At 42.1% G+C, this 15,875-nt stretch overlaps 1 protein-coding gene across 1 annotated transcript in view; it reads right to left on the bottom strand.

Annotated features, from left to right (window-relative positions):
* The window catches only part of FBXL7 (F-box and leucine rich repeat protein 7), a 368,747-nt gene that overhangs the window by 267,008 nt on the left and 85,864 nt on the right, over nucleotides 1-15,875 (bottom strand). Inside the window, exon 2 of the mRNA XM_059416927.1 lies at nucleotides 7,154-7,243. Within this exon, the coding sequence (XP_059272910.1) occupies nucleotides 7,154-7,243 (90 nt within the window). The remainder of the gene's footprint in view (nucleotides 1-7,153; nucleotides 7,244-15,875) is intronic.

Raw genomic sequence — 15,875 nt, 5'->3', positions numbered from 1 at the left:
ATTTTCTCTCCTAACTCTCCATAAAGACACTGACAGACACCGGAGGTCTCAATTAAGTATTACTTTAAGATGTCCTTAAACACACACACACACACACACACACTCACATACAGAAACCTAATTTTCTTCTGAGACTATTAAATGACATTTTTGCCATTCTGGATGATCCATTTTGGAAGATGATTCCTTTAAGAAATTAAACTTAGTTCTTGAGTCCAAGATGGTATTTAGGGTTTCATTACACATTTTTAGGCTTATATAACAATTTTGTGGATACCAAGCTGATGAGTTTTCCACTGCTTAAACTAATCCTCAAATGCAAATTTGACTTCTTTATTAAATTGGGCACATTGAATCTATAATATGTTCAAATCACCCACTGTAATTAGTGCAGGTTTCAAAAGTCACCTAACTTACATTTAGGCAGTAGTTAGAAACTTGGCCATGAAGCACGGACTTGTTAATTTAATTACCAGAACACCCTAAGCTTCAACAGCTAAAGCCTTGTAAGGTTTTCCTAAATAATCCTGAAATTTTCAGAAATAGATTAAGTTTGAAATTTAATTTTTTTATTTTTATTTTTTTAAGTATTTTTATTTATTTATTTATTTATTTTTTTGATAGAGAGAGATCACAAGCAGGCAGAGAGGCAGGCAGAGAGAGAGGGGGAAGCAGGCTCCCTGCTGAGCAGAGAACCTGATGTGGGGCTCCATCCCAGGGCCCTGAGATCATGACCTGAGCCAAAAGCATAGGCTTTAACCCACTGAGCCACCCACATGCCCTGAAATTTAATTTTTAAAGGCAAAACAAATCTTTATAATAATCAATCATTACCTACTTCATAAACAGAGTAAAACCTCCTAAAAGTAATTTTCTGACTTTGGAATCTCTCCCTCCCATAAGGTCCCCCAAAACCACCCTTCCAGTTTGAATAGATGTCATCTTATCACGATTTTTAAAGGTCCTTTTTCTGTGTCATTTACTTTCCCCACTTCTGTACTTTTTGTTCCTCTTCCTATATTATATGCTTCTACTCTGTTTTCTCTTGTGTCATGGATTGAGTTCCATTTGACTGTAATAGTCTGCTTCAAGGCATAATTCCAGCCTTGCAAGGCACATGCTCTAAGATTGATATCTTCCACCTGTGTACATTTCCAATTAAAGAATAACTGCTTGGCTCAGTTTTAAAGTAAAAAGGAGCAATGTAACTAGTGAGTACTTTTATATTGCATGCACTATAGATCCTATATCATGATTAATTTAAATATCAAGTTCAAATCCTAAGTCTGTCTGATATAGCATGTCAAGGACACAATTATGATAACCTACAAATTAACCCTTCAACAGTTCAGTAAAAGTTAGCTTGGAATATTGAATTTTGCCTTCAATAAGAATTTAAAGTAAATTTCTAAACTATGCATAGACCAGCTTTCCATGTATAATACTGACAACTGAGATACAATTATGGGTTGGCATTTTGAAAAGGTACTTCTCATAAGAACTTTCAAAATGTAATTTGATATAAACGTATAAAAATGGTTAGCATGAAATTCTTAATAGTTGCATAGGACAACTTCAAAACAAACATTAAGGAAAAAAACCTTACTCAGAAGTCAGTGCTTATAACCATCTTTGCCTTTTACTAATTTTCCGACTTTGGGTCACACTGATGCTTTCCCGGTTTCCTTACTGTCATCCACCAAATGAAAATATGTTTACCTCCTTCTCGAGAGCAATGTGACGATGAAAACAGCTGAATGCAGTGATTCTCATGAAAGACCAGGAGTAGCATGAAATAACATGTATCCCCCCAAATGTGTGTTGAATTCGTTGGATGGTCAAAAAGGCTTTTGTTTAGGGAAATGAAATCTACCTTGAATTAAAAGCATCATCTTTCTCTTCCTGAGTGACTCATGTCAATGTTGTTCGAGCAAGAAGGAGAAAAAAGATAATATATGGAGGACAAAGAGAAGAAAGAAAAGCCCAGTTCCTGGGTGTTTTCAAAATAATTGCATTGAGAATTGGTCTAATTGGGGCACTGAAAACACATTAACCCATGACTGTGAAAATAAAGCAGTGATTGTCGGTACCACGGAAAAAACTCTTTTTTTTTTTTTTTTTTTTTTTTTTACCAACTCAATTCATTCATGGCTCAAATGAATCATTTTGTAAAATTAATTTCCCTCAGGGAGTTCATTAAATAAGCAGTTTCACAAAACAATATTCAGTGAATTTACTGAAAGGCTATTTTATAATCATGAGCCAACTTAAAGGTAGTATTTCCATCTCCAAGTGAGAAGCCAACCTATCTAAGTGGGTTGAGATCCTTTTTCCACTTGAAATAGACCTTCTCCTCCCATTGGAAGTACTGCTCTATTTGAACTCAAGTCTTCCTCAAACTCTTCTGGACGGCCTGCCTCCTCCTGTCAACCAGCTCAAAATAAGCAGCTAGCAGGTGGACCAAGCAGAATTAAAGAGCTTCACATTTAGAAGGAAATAGTTTTTTTAAAGGTCATGCTTCTTCCTGATTTGACCATCTCTCACCGAAACAACACAGGGTCAAACTCCTGCTCGACAATTTATTAGGTGTGTAATATTGAGCAAATCTTTTTATTTCTCTGTGCCTCAGGGATTTCTTTTGTAAAATGAGTGTATTAGATCAGAAAATTGCCAGGGTCTTTGAAGCTCCAAAAAAATCCTATGATGCCATATTTGGCTGACTTGATAACAACATTTATAAGCCATCTCACCTATAAATTGTGTTGTCAGTGAGTTCAATATCTGAACTTGAAGAGGTTTAAGGAGCAGCTAGATGAAGCTGACTGTTCCTCAGCCAATTACATTGGCCTCTGAACTAATGGTGTCACCTTCCCCCAGCTCAAGAGAAGTCAGAGTTGTCGAGATGCCACCAGTAAAGCCACAACCTCATAACCCTGTTCTGAGAAAGAAGCCCCAGCTGAGCTTACTATTTCCAGGAAGCTTCTTCATGATCCAACACAATCCAACTGATTCTGTTTCAGTCCTTTCAGGCTGGCTGCCGTGTGCTCTATTCTAACCACGGGCTGGACGTGACTTTCATAGCTGGATGTCAAAGGCTATTCCTCCTAGTACAAGGGAGAACACCCCATGGATGAGAAAGACTGAAAAAAAGTGTAACAGAAAGAATAGCAACACAACTGGAAAGAATTAAGCTGTGGCTTATGATGCTGGAATGCAGATTTTGTTGGGGAAAATGGAATGTTTCCAGCTTTCTGCACTTGAACCCAAACCCCCTACAGTGTCAGGAAATCAGGAACTTAAACTGTCACAAGAAATATAATGGGGTTTAAAGAAAACCTATAACATTTATCAAGGAGAAATCTCTGCAGGCTGCCAATTCCTTAAAAGGGGTGTGGGTTTAGACTCACAAAATTAAGATGCACAAAGATTTTGCATGAGACTTCGGAATGCAACACTACCATTTAGGTGAAAAAAAAAAAATACAATTCTCTGTTGGATTAAAAATGAATTGTACCACCGTCTGTGCCCTCCATGCCTAGCGGAACAGCCTGGTGACCCAAAGTGGATGAGTGGGAATATCAGGAAGATGGCAAGGACATGAGTCCTTACATTTCCTAGAATGAATAGATGTGACCAAGGCCTTAACCAACAATCAGGCTTGGTTACTAAAAACTTAAAATCCAAGCTGTGGTTAGAGACTCTCCAGGAAAAGCTGTATTAAAAAAAAAGTTTTGAGAAACTTGTCTACCTTCTGTTATGTCTTCCAGAACTTTCCAGGAGAGTATATACTAGGAGAAGTCCACTCTGACCAGACACCACTTGCGGGGCTGTGAACACTGCTGGCCCACAGATTCCTTATGATGCTTTCAGAGCAGTGCTGACCCAGAGGCCGGAGCATCTCGAGAGAAGCTTTCAGCCAGCAGCCCTGCTCTCTGTATGGCCAAGACCCATACTCCTAAGGGGTCTTCTCACCACTGTTCAAGACTTCTCCCCAGAGGTAGGAGGCAGCACTTTCCAAGAGTAGTTTGTACTGATTTACATGTAAGTCTGAAGGCCAGGTAGAAGCAGCAGCTTCTGACAACCATTTCATGGGTCTAGTTCCATGACTTTCAGCAAATGTTCTGTGTTGTGAAACTTCCACCACGATCCAACTTTAGAACACGGTCATCTCTCCAGTCAGATCTCTGGTGTCTGTCACAGTTAATTCCCATTCCCACCACCAGCCCCAGGTTGGTGCATGGTATGTGGGCGCCCTTCCCTCCCCTCAGCTCCCATGTCCTCAGGTCAGGCGCCCCCCCCCCCCCCCGCCTCACCCACACAGCACAGGTTCCTTAGTGTTTCGTGGCAAGACACAACAACTCTACCCTTGGCTGTCGTGTGGAGGCCGGACACAAAGGCACAAGGTACATGCGTGTACATACCTCCCACCCAGGCCGGGAATTGATATAATACTTTCCCTATTCAGCCCACCAGAGAGAAATCCAACTCTGCTCCCCAAGGCTTCCAACTCAGCTATTACAGGTATGGCCATGATTTGCAAAGGCTGCAGGAAAACCAAATATTGTCCTTCACGACAAATCTCATTTTTAGAAATCAGTACCACTCAGACCTTTAACGTGAGAATCCTGCCTGTTTCTTAAAGAGGATATTGTTAATTTCAGAGGTGAAAAGTCCTCTTAAGACGATCAAAGAAGTGAAGAAAGCAATGGTAGGGAAACCACTTCTGCAAAACCGGTTATACCACTAGCCCAACACTTTCTTAACAACCAAGGTTAAACATGGTTCTAGAAACAGTGGGAAGAAAACCAGAGAACCATTTTTCAATTGGTTCCACCAGAAACTCGTGTTGCCTTCTGTTTCCTGGCACACAATGGCTAGTAGGTGCTTTCTGGTAGGAGCAAATTTGTATACCATTGGATAAACACACTTTGTGGAGGTCCGAGAATGGGACACCACAATCCTGAGAGGCAGACCAGGACTCTGTCACCTGTGCATTGAGAAAACGAATGCTGGCTGGTGTTCCATCTTGAAAACCCAGCCTGAGAGCAAGATTACTCTGCAAAAGACATCCCTGAAATACAGTTTTATGGAAATAGCACCCACACCTAATTTATTTGAAAATATTTTTTTACTTCTATTGATTAAAAAACAGTAGAAAAATGGATTCATACATAAAACAGTAAAAAAAAAAAACCTTAATTTTGCAGATACACACACACACACAAAATGGATAGCATCTTCCATAGAGATGGGGTTTTTCCATTTAAGAGCTGGAAGAAATAACTTCTATTAATTTAGCCCAGTTGCTAAAATTTCTGTTTCACATAAACATCATATTTTCTCATTTTTCTCTCCTGAGTTTACCCTCAGAATGGTAGGAAATGCATTGTGACAAAAATGTATAAAACATTGGCTGAGTCTCACATCAAAAGAATTTTCCTAAGGAAAAAGCAGAATAAGATGAAAATGTGAAATCCCTATAGAGGGTTTTTTTTTTCTTGAAGCATAAAAAGAAGACATTTTTTATGCATGAAGTCCCACAGTCCCCTCCCCCAACCCTTGCAACAGAGCCCATACAGTTTCATAATCTCTGATTTTGAAAAAGAGAAAACAATAATATGAACATTTAAACCTGGAGAGGCAAACACAGAGATATTATCTCACAAACTTCTAACTTCTGATTTTCACAGCCACTCCAAGTAGCCAAACTATGACTATAACAAGAGTGACTAAAATCGTGGTAGAAAGAAGTGATTATCTTACAAAACAAAAAATTTCTGATTAGAGAGAACTATAAGTCAATATGTTATGTTGAAGTGATTTCTACTCAGGCTCCTAAAAATGGAGGCCTCAAAAACAAATGTCTAGAGTCAATTTACCTGACTTGCACGTTACCGTAACTACATTTCAAGAATGACCTAGTGCTCTGATTGAATTAACAGGCAGAAAATTCAAACTGGATTTCTACTGGGTGGTTTGCAGCCCTGAGGAGAACAACCTGATCTGTCTGCCTTCAAATGCTGGTGAAATAATCCTAAAGCATTAAACATCAAGGAATATAATCCCATTATAAAAGCTCTTCATACATCAGTCTGTTTGAAACACATCAAGTCAAAGAATACCCAAAGAGAAGCCATCCACACAAGGGATCAACCCCCATCATTCACGCACACACGGTCACACAGATCAAGAACAACCAAACACTGAGACCAAGGTCATGGGGTTACTCTTCCTAATACTGCAAGCAGCATAAAGTAAGCCTCAAGACAGAGTGTAGACATGAACCTTCACACACCCTGCACATTTGAAGAAAGCGGGCTCTACACATGGTCACCTCACCTTGGGTCTTCTATTATAAGCAGCATCGACGTCTTACACCGGACCTGCATTCAGCCATTAATTTAGAAGGAACTCTTCTTCAGAAAAGAACTCACTTAATTGTGTTTAACATTAAAATAAAAACAACTAATTCCATCATTGAGCCAGCTTTCCAGTAAATAACTACCACAGAAACAGTAATGCCCGCATGCAAACAAGTAATACCACAAATGCTTCTGCACCATGCAGAGCAATTAAGTCCAACATGGATTACAACATAGAATGAAAATCTGTATCAAGACTATCAACCAAGCTGGTCTTTGCCCTGAGAGGCAGGACTTTCCACATATTCTTTAAATAACCAAACAAACCTCTCCCCCCCACCCCACATAATGGTTAATTCAAGTTCTACAAATCACATGATTGCGACCCTCCCATTGTCCATATCTTGAATTCCAAGTGGGCCTATTTTGAAAGTTCTTGCAGGAACTTTCAACTACAACATGGGAATTTTATAATCACAGTGTTTTCCACACTGAGAAACAAGACAGATAACATCATGAAGGCTCCCCAGACATCAGCCTATTATCTTTTCACAAAATAACAGCATTTGCCTTAGAATTGAGACACTTGACTCCTATTGAAACTCCTTCATCAGTCTGCAACAACACAGCAACAAAAAAGCAACTCGGGAAACCCTTTGCCTTCTCATTTTTAAGAATCTCATATGCTCTCACTCAGTAGAACAGAACTGAGACTCACATTTTTATTTGTCTTCCAAAAATAGTCTGCACTGTGAACACAGGGAGAGAGATAATGAAGACCAGATGCCTACCTTCACTGGTAGCCACATTCTTCTGGGCTTGGGTCGGCGTGTGATCTGTACTTGAACTCACGTCGGATGAGATGCTTGAGCTGCCTTTGCCTAGAGAAAACAGGAATGAGCAGCTTTTGAGTTTTGTAACTTCAGAAATGGACCATGCCATCCACTCTGTCCCATACCGAGCCATATCGCTTGCTTCCAAGAAAGGAGCCATAATACCAGGAAGGGAGTTTATTAGGTTTCTTGCCTCTTGCATCAAATATCTTACCCATATGAGTGGAACCAAAGCCCTATTACAGTATAGCTCAACTAATTATAAAACATGTGATAGCGTAATCTCATTTTGGCATATGTGTGAATAAGAAAAGACATGTGGGAAACTCATCTACAGTATTAATTTTTTTTAATTTTTTATTTTTTATAAACATATATAAACATATATTTTTATCCCCAGGGGTACAGGTCTGTGAATCACCAGGTTTACACACTTCACAGCACTCACCAAAGCACATACCCTCCCCAATGTCCATAATCTCACCCCCTTCTCCCAAACCCCCTCCCCCCAGCAACCCTCAGTTTGTTTGTGAGATTAAGAGTCACTTATGGTTTTCTCCCTCCCAATCCCATCTTGTTTCATTGATTCTTCTCCTACCCACTTACAGTATTAATTTTTTATTTGCAACTATAGACTATCCATTTCCCAGTAGAGGACAAAAGCACATCTAAGAATGAGGCATTATCCAAATAGTAAGAACCTGCTGGCTCCAAACAGTTGTATCACCTTAAAAACCAAATTCCCTGTTTTAATAGGTTCTCCTTTAAACAAACAAACAAACAAAAAATGCTTACATATCTAATGCAGTAGTTATCAAGCAGGATGTTCTTCCCTCAAGGGGACATTTGGCAAAGTCTGGTGCCATTTTCAGTTGTCACAACTGGGGAAGGAATGCTACTGGCACCTAGTAGGGAGAGGTCAGCGATTCTGCCAAACATCTTACAACACACAGAACAACTCCCACAAGAAAGAATTCTCCAGCACAAAACATCAATCATGCCGAGGCTGAAAATCCCTGGTATAAATAATCGCACTTCAGCTGACAGCCGAGTTTCTACTCTTCCTCCATTTAATATGAAGAGAGACACGAACGTCACTAAATATTCTCAAAGTGTCATACAGAAGATGGTAAATATGAACCAAACTCACTACCGAGTGAGGGAAGGGTCAGTGACTGCCGTGAGCAGAGTTGTAAGATCGCTCCCCTGGTACCTGCCACAGATTCAACGTCCCCCACCCCAACCCCTCAATTCATCTTAAAACCTAACCACCAGGGGGATGGTTTTAGGAGGTGGAACCTCTGGGAGGGGGTTAAAGCATAAGGATGGAGACTTCATGAATGGGATTAGTGCCCGAACAGAAGAGGCCCCTGAGAGCTCCCTGGTCCCTTCCATCATGTAAACACATACGAAAAAGACAGCCATCCGTAGGCCAAGAAGCAGGCTCTCCCCACACACCTTGCTCTTGGAATTTTCAGCCTCCAGAAGCGTAAGAATTAGATTTCTGTTGTCATATGCCACTAGTCTATGGTATTTTTTTTTTTTTAGCTACTTCAGTAGTCTAACTGATGCCCATGTCTGATATTCTCTTCCCTCAAGAGTAGGCAGAACCTGTAACTTGCCTCTAAGCAACAGAATATGGCAAGGGTGAAGGGGTTTCACAGAAGCAATTAATTTCCCAATGAGTTGACTTTCATCAAAAGGGAGGTTACCCTGGGTGGGCCTGGCCTAATTAGGTGAGCTCTCTCCAAGAGTCTAGAAAAGAGACCCTGGTGACTGGATCAGAAGAAGCAAGACACTTTGAGTTCTGCTGCTGTGAGGAAATGAATGTGGCCAACAGCCCGGTGAGCATGGAAGAGGGCTCACCCAAGTCTCAGAGGAGAGCACAGCCCTGGCAAGTGTCTTGAGCACAACAACTCTGTGAGACCAGAAAAAAACTCCCAGCTGATCCAGGCCCAGAATTCTGACCCCAAAACTGTGAGATAATAAATGTATCTTGTTGGGGCCCCTGGTGGCTCAGTGAGTTAAAGCCTCTGCCTTCAGCTCAGGTCATGATCCCACGGTCCTGCGTCGAGCCCCGCATCGGGCTCTCTGCTCAGCAGGGAGCCTGCTCCCCACTCTCTCTCTGCCTGCCTCTCTGCCTACTTGTGATCTCTATCAAATAAATAAATAAAATCTTTTTAAAAAATAAAAAATAAATGTATCTTGCAGTAAGCTATTGTTAAGTTTGTGGTCCTTGTCATGCGACAAGAGAAAACTAATATAATGACCTCCCAATTCTATCACAAATGAGTTCTTTTTGCTTCCCACGGTATGATCGGGACTCTTACATGTGGCTGAGAAACACATTCCCAGTAGTGTTCCCTGTGTAGTGGCACACACCCCAGTTTGGGGGAGTGAGCCTCCCTCAAAATACAGAGCTGAAAAGCACAGATGAGCTTCGCTTGAAGAGCTTCTGGGATTTGTTTGGCAATGTTGGGAGTAACGAACACACCAAGGTCATGGGTGATACCACCTGAGCAGGAACCTCAAAGGGCATTGTTTCCCTTTACCACTGTCCATCGCTCACAGTGACTTCTGGCTCTGAGACAAGCCTGTTATTCCTGCTGTCCCTTCCCATTGCACATCCTCCCCCCTGAGAGTTAGCCAAGACGACGCAGCAACTCTCTTCATTGGTCTGTGCTAGCCCATTCTGTGGCCTGGCTGTGGTTGCCATTCACCTGCCATGGTTCACCTTTGGACAGGGTGGACATATTAGACCAGGTGTGTAGTTAGAAGTATGTCAGTGTGGTCTCTAACCTCAGCCTGCTGCTCCCTTGTTTTTGACCTTGGACACTCCCTTCTTCTCCAGGAGGCTCAGTCTCCACAGGTGGCAGGAGAGAAGGTTGGACTGAGCGATTCCCAGTGGCTCAAATAGTCTATGATTCTCTGAGTCCATCACGGTCCTCCTCAAACCCAAGTAATGCCAATACCCCCTTTAATATGGCAAAAAGCACTGCTGTTCAGCACTAATGGAGACTTAAATTATTTTTAGTATACCGTTATTTAGTGATGCACAAATGGAAATCTAAAAATAAACTCCATATGCTTTAACTCTGATTCAACAATAAGACCAAAACAAAGTAACGAATTAAACACAAAAACAAGAAAGTCCATAAAATTCAAATTAACAGCGTTAATTTAATGTGGCAGATGATGTTATTTTGCAGAGAGATTAAATTGGCTTACAAAATGTAAATATAGAACTTGCTGTTAAAGCCAATATTCTCTTGGTTTGGGCATACCCATACTACCCACCCCTCCACAGTGAGGGCTTGGCCTGCCCACCATTTTCCTGCATTCAATCTCAGGACTCCTTCCTCCCCGAACACAATGACACACCACTGGGCCTTCCCTCGGTCTGACTGTTTCACTCACGATCTTTAAGTCTGCTCCTCTTTTATTCCTTCTTGGCTCATAAGCATCAAAGTAGAATTCTTGCCTTAAAAGGCAGATGTAAACGTGGACAATGAAATCTTGTGGCAGGACTCACGAAGAAAGGGGAACCCGTATACAATGATTTATTGTTTTTATGATGGTCATCAAAATGAAAGCACCAAGTAAAACAAATTCCAGAGGAAATACTCAGACAGGTCTGAAAACAGAATGCAGACCCCCTCAGGGGACCACAAACTCCAATTAAAGAAATGCTGGTCCATGAAGAAAGGGAAGAAGATAAAATATATATATATATATATATATATATATTTATATATATATATATACACACACACACATATATGTATATATATATATATATAAAATCAATGATATTTATAATAACAGTTGTGTATGCTGTGCCATGTAGTCTAGTAAATACTTTAACTGTGGTGAATAGTCCATGTGCCCTGCAGCTATGTTCTGCAATCACTTTTTCATTACTGCCTTCCCCCCCACCCAAGGAAAATTTCTGGACTTTTTTCGTAATTATCATCCAAGAGAAATTGTAATTTAGCCAATATACTGTATAACTATTACAAGCTCTGTGTAGATCTCTGGGTTTTACATAAAAAGGAGTTCTCACCTCCCCCCCCCCATTTAAGAACCAATTTCTGTCCCTTTGAGAACATGCGCTTTTGATAGCACAACACTGAGTATTTAACAGATTAACTAATTAAGGAAATCAAGGTAATAGAGAAATACCATCCACTCTCGTTACTCATGGTAGTTATGTTCTACAAAGTCACCACGAACCATGAGCCAACGTGGCGCGTCACGTGTGGCTCCATCTCGCGGCCAGGCAGTCATGCCCAAGCCATAGCCAAGAGTTTAACCAACTGAGCCATCCAGTCGCCCCTTGTCTCTTCATTTTATTTTTTTTAAGATTTATTTATTTGACAGAGAGAGATAACAAGTAGGCAGAGAGGCAGGCAGAGAGAGAGGAGGAAGCAGGCTCCCGGCTGAGCAGAGAGCCTGATGCAGGGCTCTATCCCAGGGCTCTGGGATCATGACCTGAGCCGAAGGCAGAGGCTTTAACCCCCTGAGCCACCCAGTCACCCCTTCTCTCTTCATTTTAAACCTGCAAAACTAAGTTTCTTCTCTCTTCTCCTTCCCAGTGCCCAGGCTGATTTTGTAAATGCAGGTATTTAAAACAAGACAGCCAGACATTCCATTATGATTTATTGATAATGTGAGGAAGGTAAAGGGTGAAAAAGAAAGACTGATCAATACATGACAAGAAAATGAACCAATGGGTCCTACGATCTTCAACATTCTTAAGAGTCCAAGAAATTACTTGCAAAATTGATCCCTTATATAACTTCCAGATTATATGCATTGAATTCATTCCTGTGGGTTTCAGCCACAGACTTCTGATATGAAATCCACAAACAAGCACGTGGGCCGGCGTGGGGGCCTCAGCCCATCACATTTCCGGTTCCTTGCCGTACCTTGTTTTCAAGCCGCTGTTGGCACACAATGACAGCCTGGTTTAATCAAATGAAAGAGAATTTTTTTCAATATCTTAGAATTAGATCACAGGAGTGGTGGGTCATATTTGTGTGTTGAGTTCACGGTTATCTTCCTGATTGTTATCTTGAGATAATTTCTTACCTTCTTTGATCCATAGTTCAAGTGTCTCTACATAAAGAATAATATTAGTTATCTCAAAGCATGATCTGGCTTAATCCCCAAACCAGGTGCACACTGGGTTTTGAAAAGAAACTGATACTGTGAAAGCCTATTAGCTCTTTCAGGCTAAAGGGGAGAGGGGGATTTAGCAAAGGAATTCTCCAGAGTCTGAGACCCTGAAGGAGAGGGAAATGAGGGATCAAATCCTAAATACTCTGCTTTCTTTTATTGTGAGCAAAAATCAGTAGATGGTGCCTTTTGTGTCTGCGTCTCCCCTAGAGAAGACTGAACAGGAGATGAAAAGGTTGAGAGGGAAAAAGGAAAGGAAACAGAAGGGGAACCCTCAGCCCTGATGCTCTTTTTATTTCAAGCCATTTAATGCCCTAAGTGGTGGTGTCCTTCTGCCAGTTTCTCAAAGTGCTTAGCAAGTGATCTCAGGGCCCCTGAGCAGGATACACACATCTGTAATGCACTGGAAGTCCGGGCCAATGCTGGAAAATAGGATAGCTAAGTGAGCACCTGCTTCGTGCCCCGGCGACCGTGCGCTGGTCCCTTCCGCTAAGCAGCTGCCATTCTTACAGGTTCATATTCAGCCTAAGAAAAGCCAACGACATGTTTCAGCATTTGCCTTATTGCTGAGAGATACAATCCCCACCCAAACCCAAGACCCGATTCAGAGTGGTAGTGCTTTTTAATTATATTTAAAATACGTATAACATAAATTTGCCATAACGTTTGACTGGTTTTCAGTGCACAATGGAGTGGGATTATTTACATTCACAATGTTGTGCAACCATCACGCCTATTTCCAAAATTTTTCATTACCTGACACAGAAATCCTGTGTCCGTTAAGCAATAACTCGCCATCCCTTTCTCCTCCAGCCACTGGTAACTTCTGGTCTGCTTTCTGTCCCTGTGAATTCGCCTAGTCTAAATACAGCCCCTAAGTGGAATAAGACAATAGTTGTCTTTTTGTGTCTGGCTTATTTAACTTTTTCTCTTTCTTTAGGATTTTATTTACTTATTTGAGAGAGAGAGAGAGAGAACAAGCAGTGGGGAGGGACAGAGGGAGAGGAAGCAGCAGGCTCCCCGCTGAGCAGAGAGCGGGATTCGGGGCTCGATCCCAGGACCTGGAGATCATGACCTGAGCTGAAAGTAGATGCTTAACCAGCTGAGCCATACAGATGCTTATTTCACTTTTTCAAGGTCCCTTCAGATCAGTACCTCATTCCTTTCTTTACAGTTGAATAATACTTCGTCGTGTATATACACCATGTTCTGTTTCTTCATTTCTCTATTGAGGAACTTTTGACTGTTGTTGACTCTTCTTTTGGCTGTTGTGGGTAAGGCTGCAATGACAGGACGCTGGCTTTGACTGCTTGTGGTTTTTAACTTTCAGATTTCTAGTGCATGTTGTTTCCAGCCGAAATCAGATCCCGAGTGCTGTGGCTGCAGCAGGCGAACAGAGTACACAGAGTTCTTCCAGGAGAGAAAAACGGGACAAGCCCACCGCTGAGTCAGCAGCTTCTCGAGAACCAATGGCAGCCCGGCCACGGCCCCCAGGACGGAATGTCGAGCAAGGATGGTGGGAGTGTTGAGTTACCTCCAGACAGGGCTGGATGGCCGCTGCTGCCGGTAGCGGCGAATCTAGAACAGAAAACCAGCACAGGGCACGGATGCTAGCTGAGCAGACACCGGGCTTTGGGATCCAGACACACACCTGCTGGCCCCAGGTCTGCACTTGGAAAGTTGCAAGGCTCTTGGTCTGCACTTGGAAAGTTGCAAGGCTCTGACTGCACACTTGGGGGCTTCCTCCTTCTCCCCACATGGGGGTTGTGCATGTTCTCTCTAAGAAAGACAAGAGCTTTTGCCGCCTGTAAGACAGTATGTGGAGGGGAGGCAGGGGGGAGAGGGCTGTCCCACTCCCAAATCACAGAAGCAAAACCATGATGTGTGAAATGCAAGCCCAGGGCTTAACCCCACATGAACCCGAAGGATAGCTAATCATTTAAGTACCGTTAGCATCGAAGCCAGAGGGTAAACAGAGAAGAATCAAATAGAAATAATTTAAGTTGATCAGCAAAACTTCTTGGGGGAAGAAAGCATACTGAGACAAAAATCTCAGTTAAAACCCATCTCTTCTGCACGCCTCCTGGATGCTGTGATAAAGAAAAAGAAAAAGAAAGGGGCATGACTTTGACAAATCCACGGAAGGTAGCAGATGGCCACAAATGGGCCCACAGCGTGGTGTATGGTGCTGGAGGCGTGGAGCCTGCCCTCGGGCCACTCACACCCGAATCTTGGCTCCACCCATGGGAGAGCCTCAGGCCTCGCCTTATTTTTGAGTAGCGGTTACTACATCTGAAAATTGGGCACTTCTGAGTGGACATTCGCAGAGCAGCCGAGAGAAGGAAATGATGTAAGGCAACTGCTTACATATAAAAATTCCCCCAAAATTGCATAAATATATAAAAGATATTAATAAATGCTAGCTCTTATTAATCATCTTCCCAATCAATATCCCCAACCAATCACTCAGTTTAATTCAACAACTACATGTGAAACCGACTGCACGCAAATGATATGATTAGCTTTAGAAAAAGCAAGACAGGGCATATTGGGTTGGGGAGATGGACCACAGACACATGAATAGAATCGGACAGAAATGCAGTATGATTCTGTTTCTAAATCAGATCAGTGAGTGGCATCGCCAAATACTATCCGATTCACAAAGTTTCATTGCTGTTTAATGGGACTGCCTTTTTTTTTTTTTTTTTACATATAATGACATTAAAGATATGTAGATTGATTGAAATCAACCCTGTCTGTCTTCTCCACTGGATGCTCAGCTCCATGAGGATAGGCCTCTGTACCCGGCTGGTTCACTGCTGTGACCCCCAAAGCAAGCACTGTGCTTGGCATATTGTAGACACTCAGTCCATATGTGCTACATGAGTTGGCACATGAGGTCCTGACTGAGTGAATAACCTGGAAATTCTTATCGCCCTTCCCGTCTCTTCCCTTTCTTCCTTTCCTTTCCCCATTCCTCTTCTCCTCCCCTCCCCTTTTTCTTCCTTTTCCTTTTTCTTTTCAGGTAGGCTCCAACCCAACAAGGACTCCAAAGCAGGGCTTGAACTCAAAGCCCTGAGCTCAAAACCGGAGCTGAGATCAACAGTCGGACACTTAACCGACTAAGCCACCCAGGCACCCCTGGAAATTTATTTTTGACAGAAAAACCTGGCCCTGGAATGTTTCCTAATAAGCATCATCCTTTCCTTACAGACACCACTGAAATGCATGTTAACCCAAGGGAGTTTTTACATAATGGCTCCGTGTTGAGCATGCAAAATTCATACAGATTCCCAGTGATGACACAGGATACAGTACTCTGCGCTAGCTCGCTAGGCATGCCTTCACAAATGACCACTAACTAGATGGCTTAAAATAGAAATGTACGGCCTCACAGTCTTGGAAGTTAAAGGTCCGAAATCCAAGGGTTCAATCAATTCTCTGAGAGAATCTCTCCCATGCCTCTCTCCTAGCTTCTGGTGGTTGCCAGCAGCCCATGGCA

The sequence above is a fragment of the Mustela nigripes genome, chromosome 12, assembly GCF_022355385.1.
Source record: "Mustela nigripes isolate SB6536 chromosome 12, MUSNIG.SB6536, whole genome shotgun sequence".
Taxonomy (NCBI): Eukaryota; Metazoa; Chordata; class Mammalia; order Carnivora; family Mustelidae; genus Mustela; species Mustela nigripes.
The sequence above is the reverse complement of the archived record's forward strand: the minus strand, read 5'-3'. Positions and strand labels throughout refer to the sequence as shown.